Source organism: Ictidomys tridecemlineatus, chromosome 6 (assembly GCF_052094955.1).
Source record: "Ictidomys tridecemlineatus isolate mIctTri1 chromosome 6, mIctTri1.hap1, whole genome shotgun sequence".
In the NCBI taxonomy this organism is placed as follows: Eukaryota; Metazoa; Chordata; class Mammalia; order Rodentia; family Sciuridae; genus Ictidomys; species Ictidomys tridecemlineatus.
The window spans coordinates 70,345,102-70,360,546 of NC_135482.1; the positions used below are offsets into that span (position 1 = coordinate 70,345,102).

At 33.4% G+C, this 15,445-nt stretch overlaps 1 protein-coding gene across 1 annotated transcript in view; it reads left to right on the forward strand.

Moving 5' to 3' along the window:
* The window catches only part of Adamts20 (ADAM metallopeptidase with thrombospondin type 1 motif 20), a 146,286-nt gene that overhangs the window by 16,882 nt on the left and 113,959 nt on the right, over positions 1–15,445 (forward strand). The window contains exons 3-4 of the mRNA XM_078014858.1: positions 317–476; positions 14,209–14,468. Coding sequence (XP_077870984.1) covers positions 317–476; positions 14,209–14,468 — 420 coding nt within the window. The remainder of the gene's footprint in view (positions 1–316; positions 477–14,208; positions 14,469–15,445) is intronic.

Sequence of the window (15,445 nt, forward strand, 5' to 3'; positions counted from 1 at the left end):
CTGCCTATTGGAATATTATTTAGTTTTTCATGACTTTATATATAAGAATGGAGAAAGAAGAATGAGTCTTGAAAAGGAAATTTTTATGTAGATTTGTGGTAGTTTTGAACAGGCTCTGCTGTTTTACTTCTGTGTGCTTATTTTATTTTACTTTTTTGTCATGCTAGCGATTGAACACTGGGCCTCACTCATGCTAGGCAAGCACTCTGTCACTGAGCCACTCCCCTAGACCTATGTGCTCATTTTAACCTGCGGTGCAATGTGTCTTCTTAGTTACAGTTGGAAAAATGTTGACTTTTGTTTTCTTTATTTTCAGATGGGAACATTTAAAGCACATGATGGTGAATATTTCTTAGAACCTATAATGAAGGCAGATGGGAGTGAACATGAAGAAGACCACAATAAGCCACATCTTATATATAGACAGGAATTGAAGAGCTCTTTTCTACAGTCTCACAGACCTTGTGAAGTTTCAGGTAAACTATAAAGTCAAACTTTTCTGTTAAGTTGTGATATAATTCAAATCTTCTTATGGTTTAGCTTTTACATATTTCCTTAAGTATTTAGTTATTTTTAATTGAGATATAAAAATCATATAGATTTACTATGTACAGCCTATTGTTTTGAAACAAGTATACATTGTGGAATGGCTAAATCAAACTAATTAACATGTGTTACCTCACATAGCTTTTTTTTTTTTTAGGTGAAAACACTTAAAATCTACTTTATAATTTTCAAGATTCTAATACATTTTTATTAACTGTAGTCACTGTGTTGTAAATATGTCTCTTGAACTCATTTCTTCCATTTAACTGAAATTTTGGTTTCCTTTAACTAACATCTCCCCAACCCTTCCCACCTGCCCCTGGTAACCACTGTTCTACTCTTTACTTCTATGTTTTCAACTGTTTTAGATTTTATATGTAAGTGAGAGCATATGTTATTTAATATTGAAGTATATGATTTTTAAACAATAATTTGACTTGTAAGTGTCTATTAGAAATTGTTTGTAGATAATTTTTGTAGTAAACTGTTTAAATTTAAAAAAAGGGATTTATAGGGAAAAATCATACGCAATTTTATGTCATCTGTCATCCACAGTAGTGTGATTTGGTTATTCTCAGCAGAATTTTAGATTAAAAGTACGACTGAACATAAATAACAATATCACATTGCTCAGTTTTGCATGGTTTTTAACTTTCACAAGTGGAAATAAGTTGCACATAGCTGTGACTCTTCCTTTTTGCTCCGAATTGTTTCTGGGTTCGTCTACATGAGTGTGTGGAGCTGCAGTTCATCCCTTGTCATTGCTGCACAGTCTGCATTTGCTGAGTGTATCAGACACTGGTAGAGTTCCTGCACTCGTTTTCCTCTTGAACTTGTGGCTTCTTTGTAGTTTTTGCTAATACAAAAGATGCCACTGTGAATGTTATTGTCCTTATCTCCTGTGTTTGAGAGTTTCTCTGTGGTATATAAATAGACACTAGATAATTCCATATTGTTTTATGGAGAGGCTTTTTAAAAAAATCACATTTATAGTTACAGCAATATAGGAGAGAAGTATATTTTCATCATATTTTTTCCTGTAAAATTCAGACTACTGAAGATTTATAATAGATTAGAATCTGGAAGTCATAGATTACTACAAAGTATAAATCTGCTACCATTAAAATACTTTACTTATACATTGTATTAAAGTTGTTTTTATGGAGTTGTGTCCTTATATCTATGTGAATCTTCATTATTTATAAAATGGTGTACTATAATATAGTGGAGAAAAGGCACCTGCAGTTATCATCAAAGTACAAAATCTAGACAAAAGAGTGGGATTAGAAAGGATTTATTTGTGATTGTAGGTGTCCATAAACTATAGTTCCAAACACTGTGATGCCATCTGTTTTGGGATATAATGATATGTAGGCCTTTGAAGGTTTTCCCTGGGAATGCACTTTTTAACCTTTGCTATTATAAGGGTGCCAGTTTGGAGTGGTTCTCACTGTGTCTAAGGCCCTGTTTTAAATCTATTGACATAATAGATGCCTTTCTTATGCTTTTAATATGAGCATAAGGGTTTCATTTTTATGGCTTCAAAGAAAACACAAATGGGTACAGCTTCACAATAGAACTCTACAGAAGGCAGCTTATGCTTGTTCTGATCTACCATTCAGGAGCAACTTGTTTAATGAATTGTTTAGCTTCTTAAGAAGAAAACCACCAAGTAGACATTCTGAATGCATAAATGTTTCACATAATGATATGCAGGGTTTCACATTCATCATCAGTGTTAATTATCAGCAAGAAAATGATTCAAGTAAAGCTGGGTTCTTTTGTTTAAAAATATTTATACTAAAGATTTATTTTAAAAACTACAAATAAAAAAATGAATGGAAATCTATAGGATTTAATTTTAATCACGATATACTTTTTTCAATATCTGTTAAAATGTATGAAGTGGTATTCATTCTTTTCAATAATTAAATTCCTCTATTTTTTGGTACAATTAACATGTACAGTTTTAATTACTAATAAAGGCAATCAATTAATGGCCTAAAATTAGCTACTAATCATCATTTTGTTAGTAAAAGTGAAGAGTTGTGAATGTAATTAGTGAAATGTCATCCAAGGTGTTTTTTTTTTTTCCTTCCCAATTCACACATTGTTCAGAAATATTTTCAGGGTTTTCTTTATTCTAATCAGCACACCTTCAGGAGAATCCTTCAAATAGGTGGGCCTACGGATTTAGCACATGAGCTAATGTGATTAAATGGAGAAGGAAAAGTGATTTTTTTTTTCCTATGGATGGTTTTAATTCATCATGAACCTAACGTATTACAATTCATAGTGGCTTCAGCCTTGATGAATTAGATTAAATTGTTTCCAAGGCCAGTATTCACTGTGTGTCTTGAAGTTATACAAATTAAATTTGGTAGCCAGACCTAGCCATTGTGTATGCCAGGTTCCTAGATGTCAGATATACTCTAAGTAAAAAATCCAGGGGAAATATCAAAGCAAGCAAATAAGAAACTCCACAGTGTGAAAAAAAATATCAAACAAAAATCCCACACACATCATCACCCAAACAAAATAAAATAAATAAAACTGAAGGGGAATGAAAGAAGTCTCTGAATTATGTTGAGTATAATTCTTTATTGCTTGTCCTCCAAGGGCCAATCAAGAGACTTTGTGATCCCCAACCCCTGCCCCACATCTGAATGTGTTGGGGATGGGAAGGAGGATCAAATGTGAGTGAAAAGTGAAATGTCTTTAAGTGAGTTTTTAGGATGTTGACTGATTTTTAAATTTCTGTGTTTTTCTTGAATTTTTCTAAATTTATTTGTTCGTATAGTTATTGAGTACTTAATATTACAAAGTATATGAAAATTGATTAGAATAGGGCTGTAGAAAAGAGAGAACATAGCATTTTGCATCTTCAGAATCCTGATGTGTGGAGAGAAGAGTTACCCATTTATCATTTCAAGAGAGCAGGGTGCAGATGTGTGTGAAGTCCTGGGAGGTTGACAAGGCCACAGACCTGAAAGAACTTCAGGATTTCGCTGGCTATCCCATAGGCATTGGGGAAACAAACTTTAAAGCAGAGAAAACTCATGATCTTCTAGATAGATAGATAGATAGATAGATAGATAGATAGATAGATAGATAGATAGTATTACTCAATTGATATGGTGGCTTTTTTTTCCAGATGGTTTTGGAGCAAATTATATTCTATGCTTGTATAATTATGCTGCAATGAATCCAATGTCATGTATAACTATCATGCACTAAAAATGATAGTTTGGGATTTGAATGAGAGGAGACTGAAGGGAGGGAGACTAAAATTGAAAAGAAGCAATCTGTCAACAAAGGATTGAAATATCAAACAAGTAAAGTGCATATTAAAAAGCAAATTGAAGATAATTTCCTTAAGCATTTTCAAAATTTTATTTTTTTAAATTTTTTTTGCTCTTTTTTTTATTGGTTGTTCAAAACATTACAGAGCTCTTGATAAATCATCTTTCATACATTTGACTCCGTTGGGTTTTGAACTCCCATTTCTACCCCAAATACAGATTGCAGAATCACATCTGTTACATACTCACATAAAATTTTAAAGATTTTTATTTGTGAGTAATCTATTTTCATATTTCTGTGAATTTATGAGAATTGCTTTTTCTTTTTTTCTTTCTTAATTTATTTTTAAAAATAAATGACAGCAGAATGCATTACAATTCTTATTACACATATACAGAATAATTTTTCATATCTCTGGTTGTATATAAAGTATGTGGACACCAATTCCTGTCTTCATACATGTACTTTGGATAATGATATCAATCACATTCACCATCCTTGCTAATCCCTTGCCATCCCACCTCTGCCCTATCTAGAATTTATCTATTCCTCCCAATTTCTCCCTCCCTACCCCACTATGAGTCAGTCTCCTTTCAATAAAATTATATTTTTGTGAAGATTACTTCCCTTTCCTTTGAAGATAATAATTTAATCAGCATCTGTCTGGGGAAAATCCAGATGGTCTTAGTGTCAGCAGAGGCTACAGTGCACTTATATGTTTAGGACCACCTGTTTGAAGGATTCTCCTGAAGGTGCACTGATTAAAATAAAGAAAACCCTGCAAGTATTTCTGAACAATGTGTGAATTGGGAAGGAAAAATGCACTTAATAAGCTGGAAGTAAGGAAACAGAGTTTGAGTTCTGAGTTTGAGACCTACACCTCTCTGGTTGTAGCCAGAGTAGGAAATAGTTGAGAATTTAATCTATTTCCTTTAATTTATTTTTAATTAATTAATTAATTAATTAATTACTTTTTAATATATTTTTATTTACTTATTTATTTTTATGTGGTTTTGAGGATCGAACCCAAGACCTCATGTGTGCAAGGAAAGCTCTCTATCACTGAGCTACAATCCCAGCCCCCTTTAATTTATTTTAAAAATATTTTTATTTTTACATATAGTAATTGTATATATTTACGAGGTACAGAGTGATATTTCTGTACATGTACAGAATGTGCAATGATCAGGTTAGGATAATTGGCATATCTTTTACTGTAGACACTTATTATTTCTTTGTGTTGAGAGCATTCAAAATTCTCTCTACTAGCTGTTTTGAAATATTCAATTAATTGTTAACCATTATAGTTATTTTTGTGTGCTGTAGAATATTAGAAGTTATTCCTCCTCACCAGCTACAACACTGTACCCACTAACAATGCTCTTTTCATCCCCCTCCCCTTCCTAGGCTCTGGTAACTGTTTTATTCTCTACTTCTATGAAGTCAACTTTTATGTTTCCACACGTGAGGGAGAGCATGTGGTATTTGTCTTTCTGTGACCATTTCACTCAGCATCTTGTCCTCCAGTTCCATCCACATTGCTGCAAATGGCAGGAATTCATTCTTTTCATCTAGGGCCATATCACCCTGGATACTCTCAGATCTGGCCCGTTTCCTTCTTAAATGAATGCCATAATTAGATAATTTACAGCTATAGAAACCAAGTGATTACTGGAAATGATGAGGGGAGGTGTCATAAGGACACTGAGTATCCATAGGGCAGTGAACACACATGCTCCTTGCAAAAGGCACTTTGGTAATGTGGGACCAGTATTGGCAGATCTTTTATGTTTTATAGAGTAGTTAAAAATCTAGATTTTTTTTTTTTTGGAGGAGGTACCAAGGATTTAACCCAGGGATGCTTGAGTACCTAGCCACATTCCTAGTCCTATTTATTTATTTATTTAGCTATCTATTTATTTTTGAGACAGGGTCTTGCTAAATTTCTTAGGGTCTCACTAAATTGCTGAGGATGGTCCTGAAATTTTGATCCTCCTGCCTCAGTCTCCCAAGCGGCTGGAATTACAGGCATGTGCTACTACACCTTGTGGTTAGATTTTTTAAAAATGAGAGCTGAACATGGTTTGTTAGACACCAGTTTGTAATCTCTTAATGATTTCTGAAATCATTGCCTTTTATAGCATTTAAAAAATTTATTGGCCAAGAAGGTGTCATTACAGAAGGATTGTAAACATGGCTATCATCATGGCTGGTATTTTGAACTAATAACTTGTTAATGGTGTTTTCAAGGGTCAGCTCAAGCTCTACATATACTGAGAGATGAGGATAGATATCTCATTCTCCTGCTCACTGTTTTACTGCAATCTGCTCTCTCAAAGGTCACATGGGACTTTGACCTTCTACTTGTCAAGAGCAGTACTCTTAGTCTTATTGTTACTGTTTGGGGAGTACATTTCCCAACTCTCAGTCAACTTCCCCTAATTGAGTTTCCATTTCTTTAGGTTCTTGGATATGTTTTATTTTCATCTTTGCTTCTCTGCTTTCTAATTATTCCTCACATTTCTCTTGCTGGTTGTTATTTTTTTCATTTTATGAGTTAAGCATTGTTTTGTTATTGTTGTTGTTTTGTTTGTTTTTTATTTTTGGTACCAGGGAATGAACTCAGGGGTACTCAATCACTGAGCCACATCCTCAGTCCTATTTTATATTTCACTTAGAGACACGGTCTCACTGAGCTGCTCAGCCCCTCGCTTTTGCTGAGTCTGGCTCTGAAAACTCTATCCTCCTGCTTTAGCCTCCTGCCCCAGGGATAACATGAGTGTACCACCATACCTGGCTAAGCATTTTTTAAAGTGCTCTTCTTGGCCACCATTTTAAACCATTTTTTTATATTTATTTTTATTTATCAAAACATCTGAAGCTGAGGATGAGCATGCTTTACAGTTATAGGATCAACTGATAAATATAAAACTTTATTTTATATTTATTTTTATTTATTTATGATTTATTTTTTATGCCTTCCAAATTTTAACTATTAATTTGAACAATACATAATTTTTGAAAATGCTTTAACTTTAGTTCCTGTACTCTCCCTCTTCTAGCTCCCAATTCAGCCACATGCCCAAGAAGAAGCCTTTTTTCTTTTGGTGCCCAAGTTTCTGTTTAAGCCCAGCAAAGGCTATAATGGAAACTTAACAGGTACACCTTTTATTAAGAAAAGATCCTACTCTACTAATCTGAAAAGATTTATTTTTGTATTTTAATGACAAACTATTTGCCTCAATCATTTGGATATCCCTTTTTGCTTTGTTTGTTAATCAGTATTCCGTAGCGCATGAAAGTAGTTTATTTTCTTACGTGGCTATTCTTCAGTCTTATTGTTACCGTCATGTTCTTGAATTAAATTTTTTTTCCAAACAAACAAAATTATACATGATGAAATTTGACCTGATCAGGTTTTAAGGTTAGGAATTCTATGAAGTAGAACTACTTCACTTATACAGCCACACATACCCTTTCTTTCTTCAAAGTTGAATCTCATTGATCCTGTATCTGTGACGCATGCTCATCCTCAGCTTCCAGATGTTTTCTATCTGAGGTAAAACCTAGAGGTGGTGTGAATATTGGTTTCATGTGTAGAGGGTTATCCTATTATCTGACCTGTTGTGCCAGTTGTGTGTTCTTGCCATTACAGTGAATGTACTATTACATTATTAATAATATATTCCAAAGAGAAGGATCAGTTTGCCTGTATATGGTACTCATTTTGCATTGCCATTATTTTTTCTGTGGCAATAATCACTAAAGCTTTCTAGTTTCATTTCATTTATTTATGAAATCTTATGTTATCTAGTTTTACTTTTAATAAAGTTAAAGATTCTCAACTAGAGTGAATTATGTGAAACGGACAAATGACTAAGAGAATCAATATGATATAAACCAGAGAGTTTACTTATGTAGTCCTCAGATGCTGTGAAAACAGTAGTTCTTTCCAGGAAGGACTATGTGGTTATTCTGAAGAATTAATATAACAAGTTTCTTTTTAAATTCCCTTCTTTGTATTAGGATTATATATTTCATTTATTAAACTAGAGAAGGTTTTGTGGCAGGCATAAGGATTCACTGTTTTCTAGTTTGGAAGGCAAGGGTTTTTTCCTTAACATTTGTTTCCTATTAGCCCAGAAATGAATAGGAGAGGATTTTGAATCTTGAGATATGAAAGAAGCTTTTATACTGATAACCCCTAATCAAAGAGTAAACTACTCCAGTATCTTGAATATAATGGTGTCAAACCACTTTTTGTAGTTCTTTTAAGATTTGATTGGCTTCCACTGTTTGTAAAGTTAGCATTTCTTGCTCACTGCTAGGAAGACGGATGATTTCTTCTGGCCCATGTCATCTTGTTGATCAAATCTACTGTTGAGAAGGGATTGAGATTACTGACCCTTTGAAATATACTGTGCTCCTATTTTTCTGTTGTACCTCCATTAAGAATGTTTCTATCCTTGCTTTAAATTGGTTTACATCTTGTTTTGAAATTTGCATATAGGATTTTTAGTTATTCTGCAACATGGTTTCTGTGAGTTTTCACTTGATAGCAATGTAAGCCTCCACTATGAGAATTGAACACATTTCCATTTATGTATTCTTAAGTGCTCATTCTTCGTGATTGCTCTACCAATTTGCATTTCTTTTTCCTTCATCTATTTTTGTACTCTTAGTCCCTTATTTTTTTTTTGCTTTTACAGAGACATAGTGTGTCTTTTTTCAAATGTAAAAAAATCCCTTTGCTCTAAATATGAGTTATTTAAATTCTTAGGGTGCTCTTCATTTATAGAAATTATATATATATGTGTATTTACATATATAAATACATATATATAGTGGAGTCATCAATTTTTAGCACTTTTACTAATTGTGCATTATTATAGATCTTGCTTTAAAAACTGCTATTCAATTGTTTTATAATTAGTGTCTTATTCATTTTCCTATGGTTAATGTACCTGACATAATTTTGCAAGATTTACATTGTGGACTTTAGAATCTGTGGCATAGAATATTTCACAACTTAGTGTATATAATTAACACTACCTTGCATTGTTTTTAAACATAATATGCCTCTATTATTCCACCTACCAGTTTTAAGATTCTGCTCTATGCTCCTTTAAAGTAAAAAGTAACAATTTCTTTTATTTTCACCACATTCTTCACAGCAGCTTGAACTATATTATGCATATGATAACTACTGGGTAAATAGTTGACAAATGAGTACCAAAATAACTTTTCTGCTTATAGACAAGTGTGTAAGATGAGAATCATTGAGAAGGTGCTTTGAGGCCTTGTAGAGGGAGTACCCAGCTCAGCTTGAATGTCAGGAAAGACTTACTTGAGAAAATAATTTATTATCTGAGACTCTAAAGATGAGTAAGAATTAGTTAGGGAGAGGGAGGGAGTGGGAAGCATTTTGTGTGGCAGAAACAGCATGTGCAAATATCTATAGAGATGAGGCAGTGCTTACCCCATTTAGGGAGCTAAAGGTGGTTGATTAAGGCAAAATACAGGACTCTGGGAGATGGCAAGTTGATGTAACACTGCAAAGGTAAGCAGAAGAAAGTTCATGAAGGTCTGTGTAAGCCTCATTGGGGGACTTGGGTTTTATTTCTACAGTTGTCCAGCAGGTATTGCGAGTAGTTCCAGCAAGGGTCCTGGTAAAGGGGCTGATTACCGTTTGCCCTGACTTGTCCTTTACCAATCCCTGTTGTTGGAGGCAGTGGTCCAGTCACCCAGATCTACCCTGCCAGTGGGGTCAGGGCAATGCTTGTAGCTATGAACAAAAAGAGGATGGGAATAGGTACCCAGGGAATGGTGAAAAGTTAGTGAATAGATGCTGGTCAAATAAAACCAAAACATGAACAAACACAAGAGGGACAGTTAAGATACTGAAATTCTAAGAACTTTTGGGGATACAGTTGAGCAAAAGGAGATGTGAGTCATTGATAAGAGATTCAGAAGGAATGGGATATTTTTGACAAATGGATTAACAGTTAAACTTTATTTGTATTTAGGGAGACAAAACTATGTAGGGGATTGAGATATTTAGAAATAAAATACACTCTGTGGTAAAGGAAAGAACTAGTAAAATTCTCAGTGCAAAACTGACTAGGATTTTCATTCAACTTATTTCTCCATTATCATGATTTGAATAATTTGCCATATAATCTATCAAATTTGGATTATCTGATGACCACTTCTCAAAGCCTATAGATTAAACAATTTAAAGTAAACTTTTTAAAGAAAAATAATAGAAAATTATGATTGCGACATTTCTAATGTTCCTTCCAAAGCCTTACAAAGGGACTTTGCAAGTGAGAGGCCAGAAATGTAAACTTCTTTAAGTTTATGGTGAATTCACCTGAACACTTAGGACACTGTAAGTCACAATACTGGCTTTGACATCAGAGGAAGCACTATGGTTTAAACTTCTTGAGAATGTGGGAGATAAAAGAGCATTTATTCTGTGACACATGACCACTGTGCCTCATTGTCCTGCCGGCACACATAACGGAATAACTGGAATTTCTTGTGTGTAGCATTAATGAGAGTTATTTGGGAGTTTCCTGTATTGCCATCTTTCTTCAAGGCCACTTAATGAATGAACAGCACCAGATTGATCTCAAATCTTTATCCAAAGTAGAGCTGCAAGCTTTTATATTCAAGTCCTGGCTCGGCTCTGTGTTTCCGTAATGCAGGGAGGACAAAAGCCCATATTTTTGTGAATATGACTAACTAGTTCCCTCTTTTAGTCTTTTAGGAAGCAGCTTTTCCCATGACTCTGGTTACTAAATTCTCAACGTTCTGCATGTATTACTACATGTGACCTTTGGAAGAGTCATGTGATGTGGTATTTAGCTGTAATAATTGATGTTGAGGAAATCTGAATTCATTTCTTTGTTATGCCACTCACTCAGCTGGTGGCTCTCGAAATTTCACTTAACTTGTATCACATGTCTGTTTTAAAATGGGCACAGTAATAGTAGCTGACTCAGTGACGCTGGCAAGAGTGATGATGTAATGATTCTTTTATGCTTCAAGTTTTAGCTGGCCAAAGGAAAGTCTTCTCCACATTTATTACTAGAAGGCACTCTAACTTATGAAAATCTTTGAAATAGAGCATTATAAAATAATTTATAAACTATAAGCCCTAATTCTAAAGTAGTGGCTGAGATTTCTAATGATATCAAAAAATCATAGGGAACTATAGTTTTTCATGGTTTTTGTTTTTTAATGCCACTGATTTAAAATATAAGTGTGTTACAGATTTATATCTTATTAGCTATATTACCATGGTCAGGGAGTGTATTTACCCTCCCTGTTCCTCATTTTCCTGCTTTATAAAATAAGAATAATAACAGTGCTTATTTCATAGAGGTTTTGCTAACATGTGAAGTGTGCCAGTACATGGTAGGTAATAAACTCTTTGGTGGTATTATGTGTATTATTATTGTTAGTATTAGTCTTAATAAGAAAACTCAGTAACTTAAAATTCTGTGAAGGTATGTTAGATTTCACAATACAATGATGTGGTCATTTTATTCCAAGGAACCCTCAGTTCTTTGAGCTGTAGGGCATTCAACAAGTGATTTCAAATGTTGACAGACTAAAATATATGTCCTTGGATTTTATGCCCCAATTTTAAAAATGACTGGCTATGTGCTATTGGAGAAGGGAAAATATTTTTTCTCCATCTGGTCAAATGCAGAGCACTCTTATCAATTCCAGTCTATATATAGATAGAAAAGTTGTGTTAGAAAAGTCAAAGGTAATTTATCTTTTAACTGCTTCTATTGTTACATCACACTAGTATTTTCCCTACCGTGAATTCTGGATTGATAAACTCTTTTTATCTTCTTCCTCTGTGTATTCTTTTCTTACATCTCCCTCCCTCTCTATCCTTCTGGTTTCTAACTCCATTCTCCATTTTCCTTTCTTTATCCTAACCCTATTTTCTATTTCCCATGAACATTTATTGAGCACTTAGAACAGATTGCCCAACAGTTTTCTCAGTTTTTAAGGAATTTACAGTTTGGTGATGGCGACTGTGTTTAGTGGTGAGCTGATGAGAAATGGAACTCGGACTTAATCTTATGCCGATGTTCTAATGAAAATCTGTTTATCTCATCTTAATAAGGATGAGAAAAAAATGAATATTTCTAAAAGTGAACATTTTTTGACATAAATAAAATATGACTGGGAGAGACAATAAATTGATAACAGCAGAACTATTTGAGGGGCTCTTTGTGTCTAATTTTGCATTCTTGATTCTAAGAGTGTTCTGAGAAAGACCTGTATGAGTTTAAAGAAAAGGTCATTATAAGAGGAGCAGTTCAATGAAGATTTTGAAGGAGAAATGGCAAAATGTGGCAACTGGAATCTAAGTATGAGGGGAAGGTGAAAGAGTCCATGATGGTGTACAGGTTTGAGTGTGAATCGTGGGTACTGGGAGGCTTCATTCACAATAGAAATAGGGGAACTGATAACGGGAGAGGAAAATGATGAATTTAGTTACATACATGCTAACTGTCAGGTGGCAATAGGACTTCTATTCACATTATCATTAACAAATTTTGGTAGTTTGTATTATTAATTTCTAATATTCTTCTGGCATTATAAGTCTATATTGTATAAGTATTATAATCACTGATTTAATTTTTAAGGATTTTATGTTCGAGCAGGCAGATTATCATTTTTCCATGACATGCATGATCTTGCATTTTGGTTTGGTCTAAATTAGTTTTGGGTCATAATACACTGGTTATTAATAAAGGAGGAGACATCATTTTAACATTTTACTTAATGGAACAGAAATAGAAAGGAGAACATTGCATAGAAGTGATGTAACTGAGCATGGTAGTGCATGCCTGTAATCTGAGCAACTTGGGAGGCTGAGGCAGGAGAATTGTAAGCCCAAGGTCAACCTCAGCAACTTAGTGAGACCCTGTCTCAAAATAAATAATAAAAAGTACTGGAGGATGTATTTCAGTGATAAAGTATCTCCAGACTCCATCCCAGTACCCCTTCTCCCCAAAAATGAGTGATATAATTGAATTGGCAAGTATATTTGGAGTAATGACTTATATATAGGGTATTTGCAAAGGTTACCTTGTCATTTGTATTACTACTTTTGTATAAGTACCAAGGAAATGTAATATAATTAAATATTAATCTACAAAATATTAATAGGTGCTGTTTTATAAATAAAATTTTATTTCTTAAATTATAATAACAAAACAAGTTAAGTTAAAGGGCATTGAGATATTAAGGAAATTATTATTTTTTAATTGATTTTAAAAAAATGACAGTGGAATGCATTACAATTCTTGTTACATGTATCCAGCATAATTTTTCATCTCTGGTTGTATATAAAGTATGTTGACACCAAGTCGTGTCTTCATACATGTACTTTGGATAATGATGTCTATCACATTTCACCATCCTTGTTAATCCCCTGCCCTCACCCTTTCCCTCCCACCCCTCTGCCCTATCTAGAATTCATCTATTCCTCCCATGCTCCTCCTCCCTACCCCACTATGAATCAGCTTCCTTAGAGAAAACATTTGGCATTTGTTTTTTGTGATTGGCAAACTTCACTTAGCATTATTTTCTCTAATGCCATCCATTTACCTGCAAATGCCATGATTTTATTCTCTTTTATTGCTGAGTAAAATTCCATTGCATATATACGCCACATTTTTTTAATCCATTCACCCATCCACTGAAGGTCATCTAGCTTGGCTCCAATAGCTTTTCTATTCCCTTCTCTCCTACCTACCCAGTATAGTCAATGTTAAAAGTTTGACATGTGTGCTTCCAGACATTTTTGGTTCATTATATAAATTTTTGAATAATACTTATATATTTTGAGAAATATTTTTTACAAGAATGGGAGCCAGTTTTACATGCTACTTACATTTTTAATTTATAAATGTGTCAGGGACATCTTTTCATTATCAAAACACATATACCTAATTCATCCTGCCTCATGTCTCATATTCTATTATTCAACAATTTTATGTTGAAAATTGTTAATTTATATAGTTTTTAATGTGGTCTCAGCTTTTTAAATTATAAGACCCTTTTTATTTTCCACTCAGTAATTAATAGATATTTTTGAATACTTAAAATTGTTAAAATAAGACATACATACAAATTTGTTAGTATACTCTGTAAAAATTTGAACATTTTGCAAACATTTTGTTACTCTTTAATTTGTCTTTTTATTGTTTTATATTGGAGGCAGATGTGTAAGTATTAAATATTTTGGCTATTCACTTTTGTGAAATATCTTTAGTCCTGTCCAACTTTTAATAGCTCTATATTGTATTCTTTTTTTCCTCCCAGAAAATCAAATAAAGAAAACTTCTTTACGCTTTCACAACTATAGCAACATAAATGAAGATCTTAATATAAGGAAGGAAAGAGTTCTCAGATATACTTCAAAAAATATATCATTAGAAGATGAAAGAAGTCAATTACATTCCAGGAATAAACGTTTTTTATCATACCCAAGATATGTGGAAGTTATGGTTACAGCTGATGCTAAGATGGTCCAGCATCATGGACAGAATTTGCAGCACTATGTACTAACCCTAATGTCAATTGTAAGTAACTTATTATTACTTTTATATTGCCTAAAGCACTTAATTTCTTTACATAATTAAAACAATGTGTTTTTCCCCAAACTCTTCATGTACACAAATTGTACTTAGAAATTAGACTTCACTGAAGTTTAGCTTAGAAAGATATATATCAGTAATACTATTCTGTTACTTGCACAGCTTTCTAAATATTTGAAAATGTGTGAAACCATTGATAGAAAATGCTTGAATTGTTCTTTACTGCATCACATGCATAGCTTCTGCCCTCTAGTGACAGGGAATATCCTTGTCACACTGATCTTTGAATCTGAATTTTAAAACTTGACCCTACTCAAGGGGAGAGTGTGTTATTTGTACTGTTGCTACATTCCCTAAATCAGAAATTTGGACAAACAATCTTTTAAGTTATAAATATGTTTTTAGGGATAAAGAGATAAATTATTGCCAGTAAAGCTATCTTAGCAATCTTGGAGTAAAGATCACAATAGGTGTAAGAATCTTTGATCTGATGTTAATTTCTCTGTTGAGCAATGTTGGTGCCATTGTTCATAGATTGAAGTTCTAATGCTTGTGAAAAGCACCAGTTCTCTGTGAGAGGCAGCTTCCTATATCACATGTATACATGTGTGTACAAATATAAACACACACTCGTCATACTTCCTGAAACATTCTTGAATTTGGGTAGTTGCTTTAGAGTTATTACTAAAAGCACCCCCTTTTATTGTCATGAGTATTCTGATTTAGTTGACAAATGATACGGTCACCTATTTATGCAGATTCAGATAATCTGAACATATACCACAGCTAGAAGTACACAGAGGGAATTTAGACCCAGGTGGTTGAAAAGACTTGGTCAAGACACATTTGTAGTACCTTGTCAATTTCCCTTAACCAGAAATTACCAGTTATATTTCTTGTAGCTTGAAGATCCTGAGAGTCTTATCATTTTACTTCTTATGAGATTAAATTTTTATAATTAT